At 58.6% G+C, this 15216-nt stretch overlaps 1 protein-coding gene across 2 annotated transcripts in view; it reads left to right on the top strand.

Moving 5' to 3' along the window:
• The window catches only part of TMBIM1 (transmembrane BAX inhibitor motif containing 1), a 30400-nt gene extending 16396 nt beyond the window's left edge, over window positions 1-14004 (top strand). For both annotated transcript variants that reach the window (XM_074967020.1, XM_074967022.1), the window contains exons 2-12: window positions 5122-5389; window positions 6438-6532; window positions 7235-7299; window positions 7889-7942; window positions 8617-8667; window positions 9086-9125; window positions 9506-9543; window positions 10026-10113; window positions 10536-10631; window positions 11614-11667; window positions 11832-14004. In XM_074967020.1, the coding sequence (XP_074823121.1) occupies window positions 5122-5389; window positions 6438-6532; window positions 7235-7299; window positions 7889-7942; window positions 8617-8667; window positions 9086-9125; window positions 9506-9543; window positions 10026-10113; window positions 10536-10631; window positions 11614-11667; window positions 11832-11975 (993 nt within the window). In that variant the 3' untranslated portion in view covers window positions 11976-14004. The remainder of the gene's footprint in view (window positions 1-5121; window positions 5390-6437; window positions 6533-7234; window positions 7300-7888; window positions 7943-8616; window positions 8668-9085; window positions 9126-9505; window positions 9544-10025; window positions 10114-10535; window positions 10632-11613; window positions 11668-11831) is intronic.
• The last annotated feature ends 1212 nt before the right edge of the window (window positions 14005-15216 follow it).

The raw sequence follows: 15216 nt of genomic DNA, 5'->3' as shown, positions 1-15216 counted from the left end.
AAGACATCTGGCAGGATCTCCCTGAGAAGGATTGCTGCCTTCCTTTCCTGTATGATCAGCCCCCCGCCCCACATGGTTCTACCCTACAGCTTCACCCCAGCCTCTGCCTTAGGAGCAGAAGGCTTTGGCTCAGATTCACTCTGACCGGTGGTGGTTTGATGTGGTCATTGACAGGAGCAGGTCAGACTGCCGTTTGCTCACACCCTGCTCGGGCAGCCAGCTCCCCCTTGCCTCCATGTCAGAGGCAGCTAATCTGAGCCGCTCTTTCCTCCTGGAAGCGTGGGAGTAGAAATGAGTTACTGTGATAATTTACGTGGGCTTAATGACACCCCAGCGGTGGGTATCAGTCAGCATTACCCTCTGCTGGCTGGAATCAGAACTGCCAGACTGTTTCATAGACCCTATACTGCTCGAGGCAAAGGGGGATTCTCCTGTGCTCCTGTTGGAGGGACTTCTGCTTCTCTACCTGGAAGGGCCTAGCTCTGGCCCCGCCACTGCTGCTGGGAATTTGAGTGGATGCTCTTAGATGGTCCAGAATTGGCTATGGTATTTTCCTCGCCTCACATGCCGCACAGCTGAGGGTTGGGAGCGGGTCTCAAACGTTACTTAACCCCAACCGCGTGGCAGGGAGGTATTATTGTCCCCGCTCTCTAGATGGGGAAACTGAAGCGGAAGTGACTTGTGCAAGATCAGGCAGCGAGTCTGTCACTGAGTGGCAAATAGAATCTGGGGGTGTTCACACCGTCTCCTGCTCTAACCACTAGACTGACCTCCCTCCAGGAGCCACACAGGAAGCTCCCGGTCCAGGATGGAGTCCCAGTCCTTCAACCGCTAAATTGTCACCCCATTTCCTACCAGCGTTCTAATTTTTAGCTCATCAGGTAGGAACATTCAAGACATGGGATTGCGGGGGGGATGGGAGAGGCCCTCGGCCCTTCGGGAGGGACACTGTTAACCTCCTTAAAACTAAAAAGGTGAGACTTATGTGGAATGTGTTACAAGGAAACCGTCCACGCAAAAAACCTTCCCCTTTGTGCCAAGGACCCTCTGGAGTTGGTGACGATGATCTCTAGCTTTGGTACAGCGCTTTTCCTTGGTAGACCTCAGAGTGCTTTACAAAGGATCATCCTCCCCACTGCACAGGTGGGGGAACTGAGGCACAGAGAGGGGGATTGACTAGCCCAAGATCCCCCAGCAGGCCAGTGAGGGAGCTGGGAATAGAACCCAGGTGTCCTAGGCTCTGTGCACATGGGATTAGGTGGAGGATCCAAAGGAGGATTTGTAAGACATAGGAAAAAATCAAGCAATCCCGGTGCAGCTCTGGGACTTCAAGGGGACCCCTTGAGGCCCAAGATGTTTGCAGATGTTAAATACTCTGGGTGCCTCCCCAAAGCCCTACTATCTGCTGAGACAGACCTGAAAATTAAACTGCAGGCTGGATCAGGTTCATCCGTGACTGGGGCCTGTGTCTCCTCTCGCACCAGCTGAGTCAGGAGAGAGGGCAGTGAAGTTGGTGGGCTTGGGCCAGAGTAAAAAGGGGGGAAAGGAAGCTCCGGATCAGGCCCTGGGCTTCCAAGTCCTCGGGGCCACCAGGCAACCTGCTCTCCTTGCTGAGGGACGGGTCTGTCTTTACGTGCCCAGAGAGTAGTTATCAGTGGTTCACAGTCATGCTGGAAGGGCATAATGAGTGGGGTCCCGCAGGGACCGGTTCTGTTCAATATCTTCATCAATGATTTAGATAATGGCATGGAGAGTACACTTATAAAGTTTGCAGACAATACCAAGCTGGGAGGGGTTGTAAATGCTTTGGAGGATAGGATTAAAATTCAGAATGATCTGGACAAACTGGAGAAATGGGCTGAAGTCAATAGGATGAAATTCAATAAGGACAAATGCAAAGTACTCCACTTAGGAAGGAACAATCTGTTGCACACAAACAAACTGGGCAATGACTGCCTAGGAAGGAGCACTGTGGAAAGGGATCTGGGGGTCATAGTGGATCAGGAGCTAAATATGAGTCAAAGGTGTAACACTGTTGCAAAAAAAGCAAACATCGTTCTGGGCTGTATTAGCAGGAGTGTTGTAAGCAAGACACGAGAAGTAATTCTTCTGCCCTACTCCACCCCGATTAGGCCCCAACTGGAGTGTTGTGTCCAGTTCTGGGCACCACATTTCAGGAAAGACGTGGGCAAATTGGAGAAAGTCCAGAGAAGAGCAACAAAAATGATGAAAGGTCTAGAAAACATGGCCTAGGAGGGAAGATTGAAAAAATTGGGTTTGTTTAGTCTGGAGAAGAGAAGACTGAGAGGGGACATGAGAACAGTTTTCAAGTACATAAAAGGTTGTTACAAGGAGGAGTAAGAAAAATTGTTCTTCTTAACCTCTGAGGACAGGACAAGACGCAATGGGCTTAAACTGCAGCCAGGGAGGTTTAGGTTGGACATGAGGAAAAACGTCCTAACTGTCAGGGTGGTGAAGCACTGGAATAAATTGCCCAGGGAGGTTGTGGAATCTCCATCATTGGAGATTTTTAAGAGCAGGTTGGACACACACCTGTCAGGGATGGTCTAGATAATATTTAGTCCTGCCATGAGTGCAGGGGACTGGACTAGATGGCCTCTCGAGATCCCTTCCAGTTCTATGATTCTATGCTTCTCATGTGTGACAACTGCTGGGAGAGGGCTCTGGGTGTGTCGCGTGGCCCCGAATGCAAAGGAAGAAGCTAAGGTGGCCGTCTCTAATGACAAGCTGTGCACGAAGCATGGTGCAGCCCCGATGGCCTGCACCAGGTCTCTTCCCCTTAGTATAACTGAAAGTATGGTAACAGGGGGATAATTAATCTGTTACATTTGTGAGAGCGAGACTGTGCATCGCAAGCCTGTTACTGCATTAGATTCCTGCTCCTGCCCTTGTGCCTCTGGGCTCTCCTTGCCTCCTGCTTGTAACCAGTCTGGGCACAGCGACTAGATAAGTCTCACGCGCCCAGAGCTGGGACTAAAACCCTGCTCCTTTGCTTGGAAAACTTTCTCTCTGCCACTTGGGGTAAAAGCGAGCTCTCATAGTTGGCGTAAGAAGTAGATCCGTTGTCCTCTCTGCAGGCCCTGCCCCTATTGCACCACATGATCACACATGATACAGCTTGTGCGTTACACACACAGGCCTCTCTCCCTTTCTGCTTCCTTGTGTCTTTCTCCTGCTCCGTGCCTTCTCTCAGGCCGTGCCCGTGGGATGGCTGGTTCCTGCCTATTCACGATGCGCCTCTTTCCCCCTTTAAACCCTGTGTCCTCCCTAGCTTGGTCTCCCTTCCTTCCTTCACTGAGCTCCGGTCCTGGACTCCGAGCTCTCAAGGGCTGGGACCGTGCCAAGTACTTCTATGGTGCTAAGTGCGCCGGGAGCCATCCTGGCTCCATTGAAGTCAGTGGGAGTTTTGCAATTGACATCGAGGCTAGACTTTCACTCCTGGCCTCGAATGAGTCTGGGATCCCTGCACTGCATTGCTCCACTCGGTGAACTCCCAGCTTCCGGAGAGAGGCCAGCTCCTCGGAGGCACCATGACTCGTCCCACTCACCTCCCGCTAGCTGGTGCTACTTTGGCTGCAGTTTGCACGAGGGCGCAGTGGAGAAGTAACATCCCCCCAGATCGCGAGTGGCTGGATCAGTAGTAATGAGGAGAGTGACTGTCCCCGTCCCGTGGACACACCCGGCAGTTGGGAGGTCAGTGGGGGTGCTGCCTGCATAACGACCACAGATCGGTGCCCTTGTGTCAGATCAAGGATCCTTGTTGGGCAATTAATGACTGTAGAGCCACCGGCTGGATTATCCCAGACCCCCTGAGGTCCCACACGGGACCCTGTCTGCCAGCGTCCAGGCTTCACACTGCAAACTCCCTGGACGATCCAACACCCGGATTGTCTGACAGTCCCTAGAGCGTCTGTGCACTGGTTGACTGGGGGGTGTCCGAAGCCTGGACTGTCACGGGGTGGAATCTGGGTCCTGCTTCCCGTTCAGGTTCCACTTACAAAGGGTTAGTATATAAGGAACAGAGGCTGCCGTGGTGAGTGGCATCGGCTGCAGATGTTTCAAGCCCCACGGTAGAAGGTGCCACAGATGGGGGATAAGCAACCTATTGACCCGCTGGAGTCTGTAACAATTGACCGATCATCTACCAGCCCTGTATACGTAGAACCCGCCTCTCAAACGTGACCAGAATCTGTTACCCAAAAGCCCGTGGCCTCTATCACTGGCCAACCATTTGGCTACTCCGTGACTGATCAGGGGCTGTTGCCTCTCTCTGGCCTGACCTGATTCTTGTCAGGGTGTGACCCCCTTTGCAACAAAGTGCGATGAAATATAGGAAGAACCGTAGCGTGATCTCTGGGCGGGTGAAATTCCCCTTGAATGCAGTCAAATGACACCGCCGTTGTCTGAGGGTGCTGAAATGTGCCAGCTGGGGTTCCAGCTTAGGGCATAGCCCGATCCGGCTCCTGTTTGATCTCTGGCCCGACTCCCCTGGATTTTAATGGCAGCAGGAGTGGGCCCCTGTCAAAAATGCCACCTCTGTTGTCAGGCTCCTGTGTGTGTCCGGCTGCAGTGAGGAGGGTTTAAAGGGCTCCTGGCCTCTTGTGACACAAAGCCAGTGGAAGGGATTTGGGGCCATTGGTGCCAGGGTTCCTGTGAGCTGGCTCCATGGCCCTGTCTCTCCCAACCCTGGCTCGCTGGCTGGGATGTCACAGAATTGACATTGTCTCTGCCCCGGCGCTGCATGGAGAGATCACTTGATCTGAACCCCGGAAGGACTTGGGGAGAGCGATTCGCTGCCTGGGGCCCCGAGGCCAAAATTACTTAGATGATTGTCGGCATTTAAGACCCACCCACTGAACTGACTCTTTGGTTACCAGGATCTGCCTTGCGCTGGGTCTCTTTTGAGGTCAGTAATAGTCTTTATTGACCAGGCAGAAATATCACGCTGGCCATCTTGGGAGGAGGGCTCTGGCCGGTGGGTCTGCGCCGAGCTGGACTCCGGTGCACAGAGCCGCCGTGGCCCAGCGTCGTGAGTTTTGGCTAAGGGTCCATGAACTGCGCAGACAATAATGGCAGATTTTTCTCTCCCTCTGTCTCCAGGTGCTTGAGAGCCAGCCTGAGCCTTTGGGAGTCCCCATGTCGTACCCCAGTGCTCCCCCGCCCTACGATGACAAGAATCCCCTCTACCCCCCGCAGCCTGGGGGTCACCCGCAGCCTGGAGCCTATCCCGGGGGCTACCCGCAACCTGCACCCTATCCCGGGAGCTACCCGCAGCCTGGAGGGTATCCTGGGGGCTACCCACAGCCAGGAGGATATCCCCACCCAGGTGTCCCGGTACCCCCCATGTCAACACTCCCGATGAACCAAGGTAAGCTGAGCATTCACAATAGGGGGCACGGTGCAGAAACCCACTGATGGCCCATCTGGCCCCATCCCCTTCTGAGATCAGAGTAAACCCACTGGGCCATCAACGTGCTGAAAGACAGAAGGGTCCACCCCTGGTTCCAGTTGCTCTTGGTCCCGTTCTGCACAGAAGCAGGTCATCCCAGGGACCGGGGCAAAGAGAGTAACAACGGGCTGGATTCTGCTCTCAGGGGACGGGGCCAGACGTGCCATCAGGGTGGCAGTGCCCATGTGGGACCTGAGGAGTGCAAGGCAGAGGAGATGGTGGGGTGAGGGAAGGGGTCTCTGGAAGGGCAGGATAATGGATACGGTGACTCGGGCTCTGCAAGACCTGGTATGACCGGGGGGGCATTCCTCGAACCCTTGGGATGGATCGGCTCCGATTTGTCGCTCACCCAGACCTGACGGAGAGGAGACGTCCCGGTAAGAGGCAAAATATTCCAGTCCCCAGTCCCATCAGGTCAAAGCTGGGCTGAGCTTGGCTGGTCTGTTCTGTCCCCAGCACCCAAGAGTTGGTCCCATTGGGCTGTGCCCTGTTGTGACAGGGGCAGCCTGGCCTGGTGGTCCCACCCAGAAGGAGGTGGGGTCTGATGGGGGTGGGGAGGACACCCTGAAACACTTGACCAACGGGCCGAGCCTGGGGCGGGGGGAGGAGATGGCGCCGCTAGAGAGGGGGGACGGTTACTTCCCTGCGCCTCGTGCCAGATGCACCCCCGGCCTCACCCTGCCGGGTACCAGGCCGGCGTCTCCTGTCTGGGCCCGGCCCTCTCGCCCATGCTGCCAGCGAGACCCCAGCCGGTGCCAAGGGGCCGTTGGGCTGGGACATCCCGCGGGGCAGCCCCCTCCAAGCTCGAGGGGAGAGGCAGCCAGGAAGGGATCTGACACTCGGGCAGGGCAGACCCGGGACACGTGCCAGGTCAGCAGGGGCATGTGGAGAGCTGATGCCCCCCAAGCCGTGCCAGCGTTCGGGCGCTGACTCTCCCCCTGTTGTCGTTCCCCCCCCCCCCCCCCAGGAGACAGCTATGGCAGTGGTGGCTCGGGGGAGGAGGACGGGCTGAGAGCAGGCACCATGGATGACAAGACAGTGCGACACGCCTTCATCCGCAAGGTAACTCCGGAGGGAGCCGGGCTGCCCAGCCCCCGGAGGTGCAGGGTGGGGGAGCCGGGGGGATGGGTGGGGAGAGGGTGTCCCCCTCCAGACTCTGGCCCCCAGGAACAGGCTGCGGCCGGCGGAGCGAGCCTGGGTACCAGCGCGGGGCCGGGGATCTGTGGCTGGTGTGTCTGCGTGGCGAGGCCAGCGGCCGGGGGCAGCGTCATGCTTCCATGGCTGCAGGGTCCCCCCAGTGCTGGCGGGGGCTGGGGGCACGGCCCTGGGCTGGGGAGGGGGCTGGGACTGGAGTGGCCTCGGCTACAGAGCCCCTCCCCTCCACGCTCTCTGGGCTAACAGGACACCCGGAGCCTGTGCCTCGGTGGGAGCCCCCAGCAGGGTCAGCGGCTGGGCCAGCTTCCCCCCGCTGCCTGCCCCGCGGGGACCAGTTCTAGGGCTATGAGGGGCTCGATCTCCACAGCCCGCCCGGTCCCTGGTGCCCTGCCTGTCGCCGAGTCCATCAGGAGCGGGACTGAGAGCCAGCGGCTCCATCCCACCTGGGGCGCTGGGCAGCTGGGGGCAGAGACACCTCGGGGCCGCCTTGGCGTGTCTGTGCAGGGAGCCGGGCCGGTGCCCGCGGGTGACCCCTCTGTGCCTGCCTGTGCCCTGCCGGGGAGCTGGGCCGGTGCCCGCGGGTGACCCCTCTGTGCCTGCCTCTTTCAGGTCTACACCATCATCTCAGTCCAGCTGCTGGTGACCGTGGGCATCGTCGCCGTGTTCACCTTCGTGTGAGTCTCACCTTGTCCTGAGCCCTGCCCTTGCCACCAGCCCCCAGCTGCTGCTATCCCAGGGGCTGGTCCCTGCTCCACGGGGCCCCAGGAGCTGGGACATCCCAGGGACTCTCTGGAGGAATGAAGACGTCTGCCCCCAATGCCCCATCCCCCCACTGAAGGGAGGAGCCTTGTCTCCAGGATGGAAGAGATGAGCACTGTCTCACAAGGGACGGGGAGCCCCACCCTGGGGCTGTTTAAAGCCAGGCTGGGTGCAGCCCTGTGGGGTGGGCTGTGCGGGGTGACAGGTCCTGGCGGGTCTGTCTGGGGAGCTGAGCACAGAGCAGGGCAGGGTTAAAGCACTGTCCTTGCTCCTGGGCTGGGGACCCCACAGCGGGTCTGTGCTATGTGGGGGGCAGGTAACGGCTTGGGGGTGATGACGAGCAGGGAGCATCTCACTTCCAAGCTTTCCCTTAGGTCAGTCTGCTGCTCGCTAGGGCCCGCGCTGTGAACACCGGGGGGTGGAGACCATGGGGGAGCAGAGAAGGGGCCACGTGGTGACGGGTGGAGCCAGGAACCGATCTCACGCTCTTCTCCCTCTTCGCAGCTCCCCCGTCCGCGCCTTTGTGCAGAGGAACATTGCTGTGTACTACGCCTCTTAGTAAGTATCACTCTGCCCTTGCCAACTCCCCTCCCTGCTCATCCCGGGCCCGCCTGCCCTTTGGCTGGGTTCCTGTACCGCCCTGGCAGAGTCACCACCGCTCGGTCAGCGCGCTCCCTGCTGAGTGCCACGAGGCGCTGGTGCCCCACGCCAGAGGCAGAGGGCGCTGTGTGGGCGCCGCCTCCAGCCCCTGGTGGCACGGGGAGGGAGAGGGGCAGTTAATCACAGCTTGCTTTCTTTAAGACAAAATACAAGGAAACTATATGCATAAAACTCTGTGACAGCCACGTTCCAGCTGAGATCTGGTCTCGGGTGGGAACTCTGGTTCTTCGAGCAATAATGACTGGTCATGTCACTGTATCAGTTAAAGCACAAAGGTTAGGGTTTACAGAGGGAGCATTGTCTAATGGTTGGAGCATGAGCCTGTTGGAGCTGTCTGCTCATACTGGCTCTACCACATCATCTGACCTCAGAGGAGCTGTTTCCTGGCTCTGTGCCTCAGTTTCCCCTCTGTGCAATGGGGGTAATGCTTCCCTACTGCCAAGGTGCGATGTGAAACATAACAAATGAACCTCGGCCCTTCTGCTGCCCTGCACGCTGCTCCGACCGGCCCCGGCTCCGGGTGGGTAGCAGGGCTGGGAAGGGTTCCAACTTCTGTCTCTCTCCCTCCCCAGCGCTGTGTTCCTGGTCAGCTACCTGGTGCTGGCCTGCTGCCCGGGCCCCAGGTGAGTGTCTCCTTCACTGGGGATCAGAGAGGGCGGCCCCTCTCTCCGAGCCCGCGCCCCGGCTCTGAGTCCCCTGGGCACTAGGAAGCGGGTCACGGGGGAGTGACTGAGGCAGGGGGCCGAGGCCAGAAAGGGCTCTGGCTCCATCCCCAAGGGGCGATGAGACGAGGCTGCCCCCCAGGGTCAATTCCCGTCCATCCGGGCCGTGGCCTGCCCTGATGCAGGGGCCAGTTTTCACAGGGACCCCCCTGTGCCGTGCAGTCTCATTGGGCCAAAGTGGTGCCCTCGCCCCAGGTGACATCACGCTGTGCTCACCCCAGAAACCCCGACACCCCCGCGTCCCCGTCCCCCCCAGCCTGCAGCGCCCTGGGCTCTGACTGCCTGCACCCTGACCTGTGTGTTCCCCGACTTCCCCCAGGAGACGCTTCCCCTGTAACCTCATCCTGCTCGCCATCTTTGTAAGTGGGGCTGTGGGACTGGATTGTATAGCCGGGGGGGGGGGGGGCGGGGGCAGTGATCCTGGGAGGGGGACCTGTGGGGAGGAGTGGGATGGAACGAAGGGAAGGCTTTGATGGCTGAACACTGGTTACGATTGGGCCTGGGGTCGTGTGTGTGTGTGTGTGTGTGTGTGTGTGTGTGTGTGTGATGCCATGGGCCCCCTCCTACCTCAGGGTCACACCTATGCCTGAAACACACCCCTCAGGCCATGTGCCCCTCAGTGCCTCCTGCTGTGAATCCCCACATCTCGGCGGGTACCTGGGAAGCCGACGCGATGCTTTGATCCCGCGCTGGGGCTGGCTCCACAGCTAATCGCCCCCTTTCCTTTCATTTGCTGCAGACGCTGGCCATGGCCTTCATGACGGGAACCATCGCCAGGTACTGCGGAGCTGGGGAAAGCCCCTCTGAGCCCCTTCCCTCCTTTGCCTTCCCCGAGTTCGCCTGTCGTCAGCAGGGGGGAGGCGGTAAAGAACGTGTCCACTGGGCCACGTGCCTCCGTGTCGGGGTCGCTAGCCCTGCGGGGGAAGAGGGCTCGGACGGAGAGGAAAGCCAGCCCCACCATGATTCCGACTTCAGGGATCCTCCTGGCTTAGCTCAGGTTGAAGGAGTCGCCCTGGAGCCTGGACTCAAACAGGTGCCTCCTGGGGGCGAGTCGCAGAACCGCAGGCTGCCTGTGATGGCTTTTCTATAGGGCCCATGGGTGCCGGGTTGGATCACCCGCCGAACGCCGAGCCCACGGGATCGCACTGCTGGGGAGCGAGCCCCGGTTCTTAGCTCCCAGTTGCATGTGGAGGGTGAAGTGGGAAATAATTGAATGGCTTTTAAACCTCCCCCGCCCCCTTTTAACCCTTTGTGTGCAGCGTGTATAGCACCCGGGCTGTCCTGATCGCCATGGTAATCACTGCTATAGTGGCCATAATTGTCACCGTCTTCTGCTTCCAGACCAAGGTAAGGCTCGATGGGCTCCCTGCCGTCCGGGGCAGCAGGGAGGGCAGGAGTCGGGGGATTTCCCCTCCTGAGGGCCCCCGCGGCATAGGCTGGGACAGGGCACGAGGCAGATGCTGCATCATGCAGCGTGGGGTGCTGGAGCAGAGAGCTCCTTCCCCTGGGGGATCCATGCTGCCTGCACCCAGCGCTGGGAGTGACAGAGCAGGAATGGAAGCTGGATCTCGTGCGGCAGCCCGGAGAGAGCTGGGTCAGTGACCCTCCAGGGCCAGCGCTTCGGGGTGGCCCTTCCAGCCAGGTGGCCATTGCTGCTGACCCTCGCTACCCAGGCTGCCTCCTGCGGGGGAAGCCCAGTGCTGCGGGATGGCTGCGTTCCCACTATGGTCCGTGGGTCCCTCTCTAACTTGTCACCATCCCGCTGGCAGGTGGATTTCACCTCGTGCACCGGGCTGTTCTGTGTGCTGGGGATTGTCGTCATGGTGACGGGAATAATCACCGCCATCGTCCTCTCCTTCAAATATGTGAGTAGTGGCTGGGGGAGGCCGGTTCGAGGACAGGCTGGGGCATGACACCAGCGCTGCCCTCTGCTGGCCCCATCCGTATCTGCAGTTGCCAGCACGGCAAGCGTGACCTGCCGGAGTCTGCCGAGAGCCTGAAGCAGTAGCCCCCATGGGTGGGTGAACTGCCCCATTTACACAGCGGAGATGTTGACTCTGAAACCTAATTATGACAAATCGGAATGTCAGCAGCAGGGTGATTTCATCCCTGATCGTTTCGGCGGATGCAACCCGCTGCCCTGGGACGGTGGGCAGGAGGGGAACGGAGTTCCCATAACTTCGTCCTCCAAACTGACCCCACTTCAGTATCTTGCACGAAAGCAAACCTATGTTCCTGAGCCAGCTGCACTTGGCAACAGCTCGCACTTGGCCGGGGATGTCCGAGCGTGTTTTGTTGACAGAAGGGAAAGTTGGTCTCCTGGGTTCACTTTAAAAGGCAGCTATGGTACGTTGGGGGGTGGCTGAAACCAGACCATCTCCCTTCACTCCATCCTGCAGCCATACCGCCTTGAGTGTGAATATACCTAGCAACGTGCCAAACGGCATTGACCGAGCAGGATCAGGCCTGGTTGCTTGGATGGGAGACCGCGAAGGGGAGCCCAGATGCAGCTGGGTGAGGTGTGGGGGATGCAGTTGGGGGCGCGCTCCCCTCCCCGTGAGTTGGGGGTGAGCTGAGCTGCAGGAGCTGCTCTTTCAGAAGAAAAGCAAGCCCAAGAGTACCGACATCCTTCCCAAGTGAGGGCGTCAGCCAACAGGCATCATGCTCCTCCCCCAGAGGTGGCTGCATCTTCGAGTCGGGTAAAGCAATCCCTGACACATACACGGTGGGGATCCGGATCGGTTTTCTCCAGCCCTGGGCTGGTAGGTTGCATTACTGGTCTGTGCCCCAGGGCAGCCGCTGCAGCCCTCTGTCCTCTGACCGCCCCGGGCGCCCCTGTCTTTGCAGGTTGCATGGCTCCACATGCTGTACGCGGCCATCGGCGCGATCGTCTTTACCCTGGTGAGTCACCTTGCTCGCTCTCTGTCCCTGCTGCGCTGGGAGCCTCCCAAGGTCCTGGGGCAGGTGGCAGGGGGAGGATGGAGGCAGCTCCTGGCTCCAACACCTGGGGGCTGACAATCTCTAGCAGCATGGCTGACCCAACGCTCTGTCTCTGGTCTCCCCAGTTCCTAGCTTACAACACCCAGCTGGTGCTGGGGAACAGGAAGAACTCGATCAGCCCTGAGGAGTACGTCTACGGAGCCCTGGAGATCTACATGAACATCGTCCAGATCTTCATCTTCCTACTGCAGATCGTGGGCCGGAGCTAGAGCCTCCACGGAGCTCCCGGCGGGAACTGCCCCAGGCCCAGGAGTGCTCCGGGAACACCTTCCCGCCTTCCTTTCCCGCGTCCTTTCCCGCTCCCCGCCCCGGCGTGTCTCTCCCAGGCCATTGGCCTCTGGTTTCCCTTCTCACCTGGGGAGCCCAGCGTGGCTGCTCATAGAGGGGTAGCAGGCAAGACTGGCCCGTCTGCCCTGCAGAATAACAAGGCTCTGCCCAGAAAGGAAGCCAGTGTCAGCCGATTTCTGCCTGCCCTGTTAATTGTTCTGCTGCCCTCTGTGCTCCCCTGTGACCTCCCGTCTTTCTTCTCTCCCCACGCTGCCCCCAGGGATGTGTCAATGCACCGAGTTCATCCCCGTAGCATCCTCTCTTGCAGAGGTGTGTTCCGATCCCAGATCCTCTAGTCATAGCTCCCTGGGAAGTGAGAAATCCAAGGGCAGCCCCTGCCTGGCTGCGCGGATCCCCGGGCCCATGACCGCGTTCTTTGCCAATGGGCTCCCTCCATTTCGGCTCCCTCCCCTTCTCTTGCCACGTGCCTACGGGAGGAACATTCCTTCACGTCATCAAATCCGAATCCACTCAAAGGAGAGCAGAAAGACAGGGGCTCAGTCCTCGCTCCGCTCTGAACCAAGGTGTGTACGTTCCCGCTGCCCTGCAGAGCGCCCTTCGGTGGGGAGGAGCAGCGGGGGATGCAATCAATGCACTGAGATGATTTTAAAGGGGAGGGGGGACTTGTCGTCTATAAATCAGTGCTTTTCAATTCCAGCAGGGTTTTCACCATCGCTGTCTGTTTCACAGAATACAGATCAGCCCAGACTTCAGGGCTAACATTAGTGCTTTGGGGGCAGTTACATGTCTTAGGATAGCCTTAAGTAAAAAAAAAAAAAAAAAAATCTACTTAGCCCCAGGCTGGGGAGGAGAAACGTACAGAGGCATGATCCATGCTAGCCCCCAGATTTTTGTTGTTTCTAATTCAATGTATTTTATCCTTGGTACGCAAACGTTTTTGTATCAAGCTGCCATATTGTATATTTGACTAGGCCGGAAAGCCAAAGGGCCTTGAAATAACTCCGTTTGACGGGGGGAGGCGAATGGCACAAGGGGAATTGCAAAGAACCGTGCTGTGTATGTTGCTCATGCTCTCTAGTAAGAGAGTTGCTTATTGCAGGAGGAAACAGAACTGGGGCTGCAGGAAGGGGCCGCAGGCAGCATTGTAAGTCACCACCTCTAATTCTAGAGGCTGGAACAGGTGCTGTAAAGGGGGGCGGGATGGGGCAGAACGCTGCGTTGGAGCACTCTGGCTCCCCCAGGGCAGTGCTGGTGAAGCGGGGGGCAGCAGCTGAACCCAGAGCCGGCTCCCAGCGCCTCCTGGGAAGAGCAGGCTCAGAGCAGGGCGGCTGGATCAGAATCCCCAGGCGAACGGCCCAAAGGGCAGGGTGTGGGCAGGGGAAGTGGGGGTGCAGCCAGCGTCAACCCTTTGTGCTCCTCCCACGACGCTAGCGGCTTGGGCCAGCCTTGTTCACTCAGTGCCTTAAATCCCGATGTCCCTGGCAGATGATTTGAGGTCAGCACAGCACATGGCCGGGAGTCGCCCCTTTCACGGGCAGCCCTCCTCAGATCTGTGCTACGCCCATCTAGGAAGGGAGACCCGCCCGTTCTGGGTGCTGGCCTGGAGGCAGAGCTGCTGGTGAGCAGAGCCCGGCTCTGTCCTGGCTGAGGCGTTGGCCAGCTGGGGTTAGCGTTGCTATGCAAAGGGCTGCTGGGTGCGCTGCAGAGGTTAGTGGATTGGCTCAACGGCCCCCCGTGCAGGACAGACCGAGAGACCCCTTCCCTGGGAGCGCTCCGCTAGCCAGGTTCGGAGTGGTCCCCAGTCCATGCAGCAGGGGCCGTGAGGGGATGGCCGTATAGCATAAGCTGTATTGTATTCTAATGCTGCAGCCAGCAGGAGCAGCGCGGTCGGCTCCCAGCACCAAAGCACACAGACAAGTTGCACTCAATAAAGTGAAACACTGTGTACTTTTTCAAGCATCCAGCATCTTTTGATTTTTATTCACAATTGTGAAAGTGACAGTGGTGCAGGGGAAAGAGGTGACCCCTGGGACCTGAATCTCCCAGGCCAGGGATGTTGGAGGTAGAGTAAGCATACCCCACCCCCCAAAACCACTACCATGTCCCCCACCCTGCAGAGACCATCTCTGGAAATGAGATGGGAGCTCAGTCCCTGTGGCACAAGCAGTCCCCACGTCTCAGCCGAGGCTGTCGTCAAGGACTGGGGGAGAGGGAACGTAGCTACCTCCCAAACTGGACAGGACTAAGCCTCACCGTCTCACTTCCCACAGCCCCAGCAGTAATGTTCAGGTACCATGGAGCTGGACCCTGTTTAAAGCAGCTCCTGAATTCCCCGCCCCATCCAAGCTAGATTCTCAGTGCAGCAGCATTACCCACCCCCCTTGGGGATACTTCAGGGCCTTGAGCCAGCTCTAACCATCCCCCACCACCAGCCTTTCAGAAGTGGTAACTGGCTCCTCCCCGGACTTGGTGAGGAAAAGCTCTGGGCCAGATCTCCATGCAGCGCTGCTGATGGCTAAGGACACTTGGTGTAACATCCCCTTTCTGTGGTGCCCCTCGGGGTTACAGCTACACAGGAGCAGATGTCTCTGAGGTGAAGGGTTTATTTAGGATCTCACTTCTGTCCCACACCAGCTGTGTACAAGGTACAGAGGCAACGTGAGAAATTAGAGTAGGGTCGAGCGATTTGGGCAGAAACAGCCTGACCCCCCAGGGGACTGACTCTCAAACAGAAGAGCTGTTGGCACCTGAGACTAATCACTGGGACAGTGTTTCTCATTCGGCAACATCAAGCAGATTCGTCTCCAAGTCCCCGAGCTCTGAGCGGGAAGGAAGTCTTCGATGCCTTGGCTCTGTGTTCCAAGACTAGGCCTTGGTGTCGGCCACACCTTCCGGTCCCAGTGAGGTCCTCCTGTACCGCGCTCCCTCGTACTCCCCCACGTTGGACGCCTTCATCTTCTGGCGAGCCTTTAGCTGCTTCAGGCGGTTTTTGTCCACTTCGCGCTTGGTCAGGAGGAAGAGGATGATGCCGGAGGGGAAGCCGATGGCCCTGCGGGAAACCAGAGCTATGGTTAAACTGCAGGACGTTCAGCATCCATCAGGCAGGGGAGGGCGAGTCAAAGTGAGAGGCTTGCACGGCCTCAGGGCAGAAACTGTCCAGGC

This window comes from Natator depressus, chromosome 11 (genome assembly GCF_965152275.1).
Source record: "Natator depressus isolate rNatDep1 chromosome 11, rNatDep2.hap1, whole genome shotgun sequence".
Classification (NCBI taxonomy): Eukaryota; Metazoa; Chordata; order Testudines; family Cheloniidae; genus Natator; species Natator depressus.
Note: the sequence above shows the minus strand (reverse complement) of the source record. Positions and strands in the feature narration are given on the sequence as shown.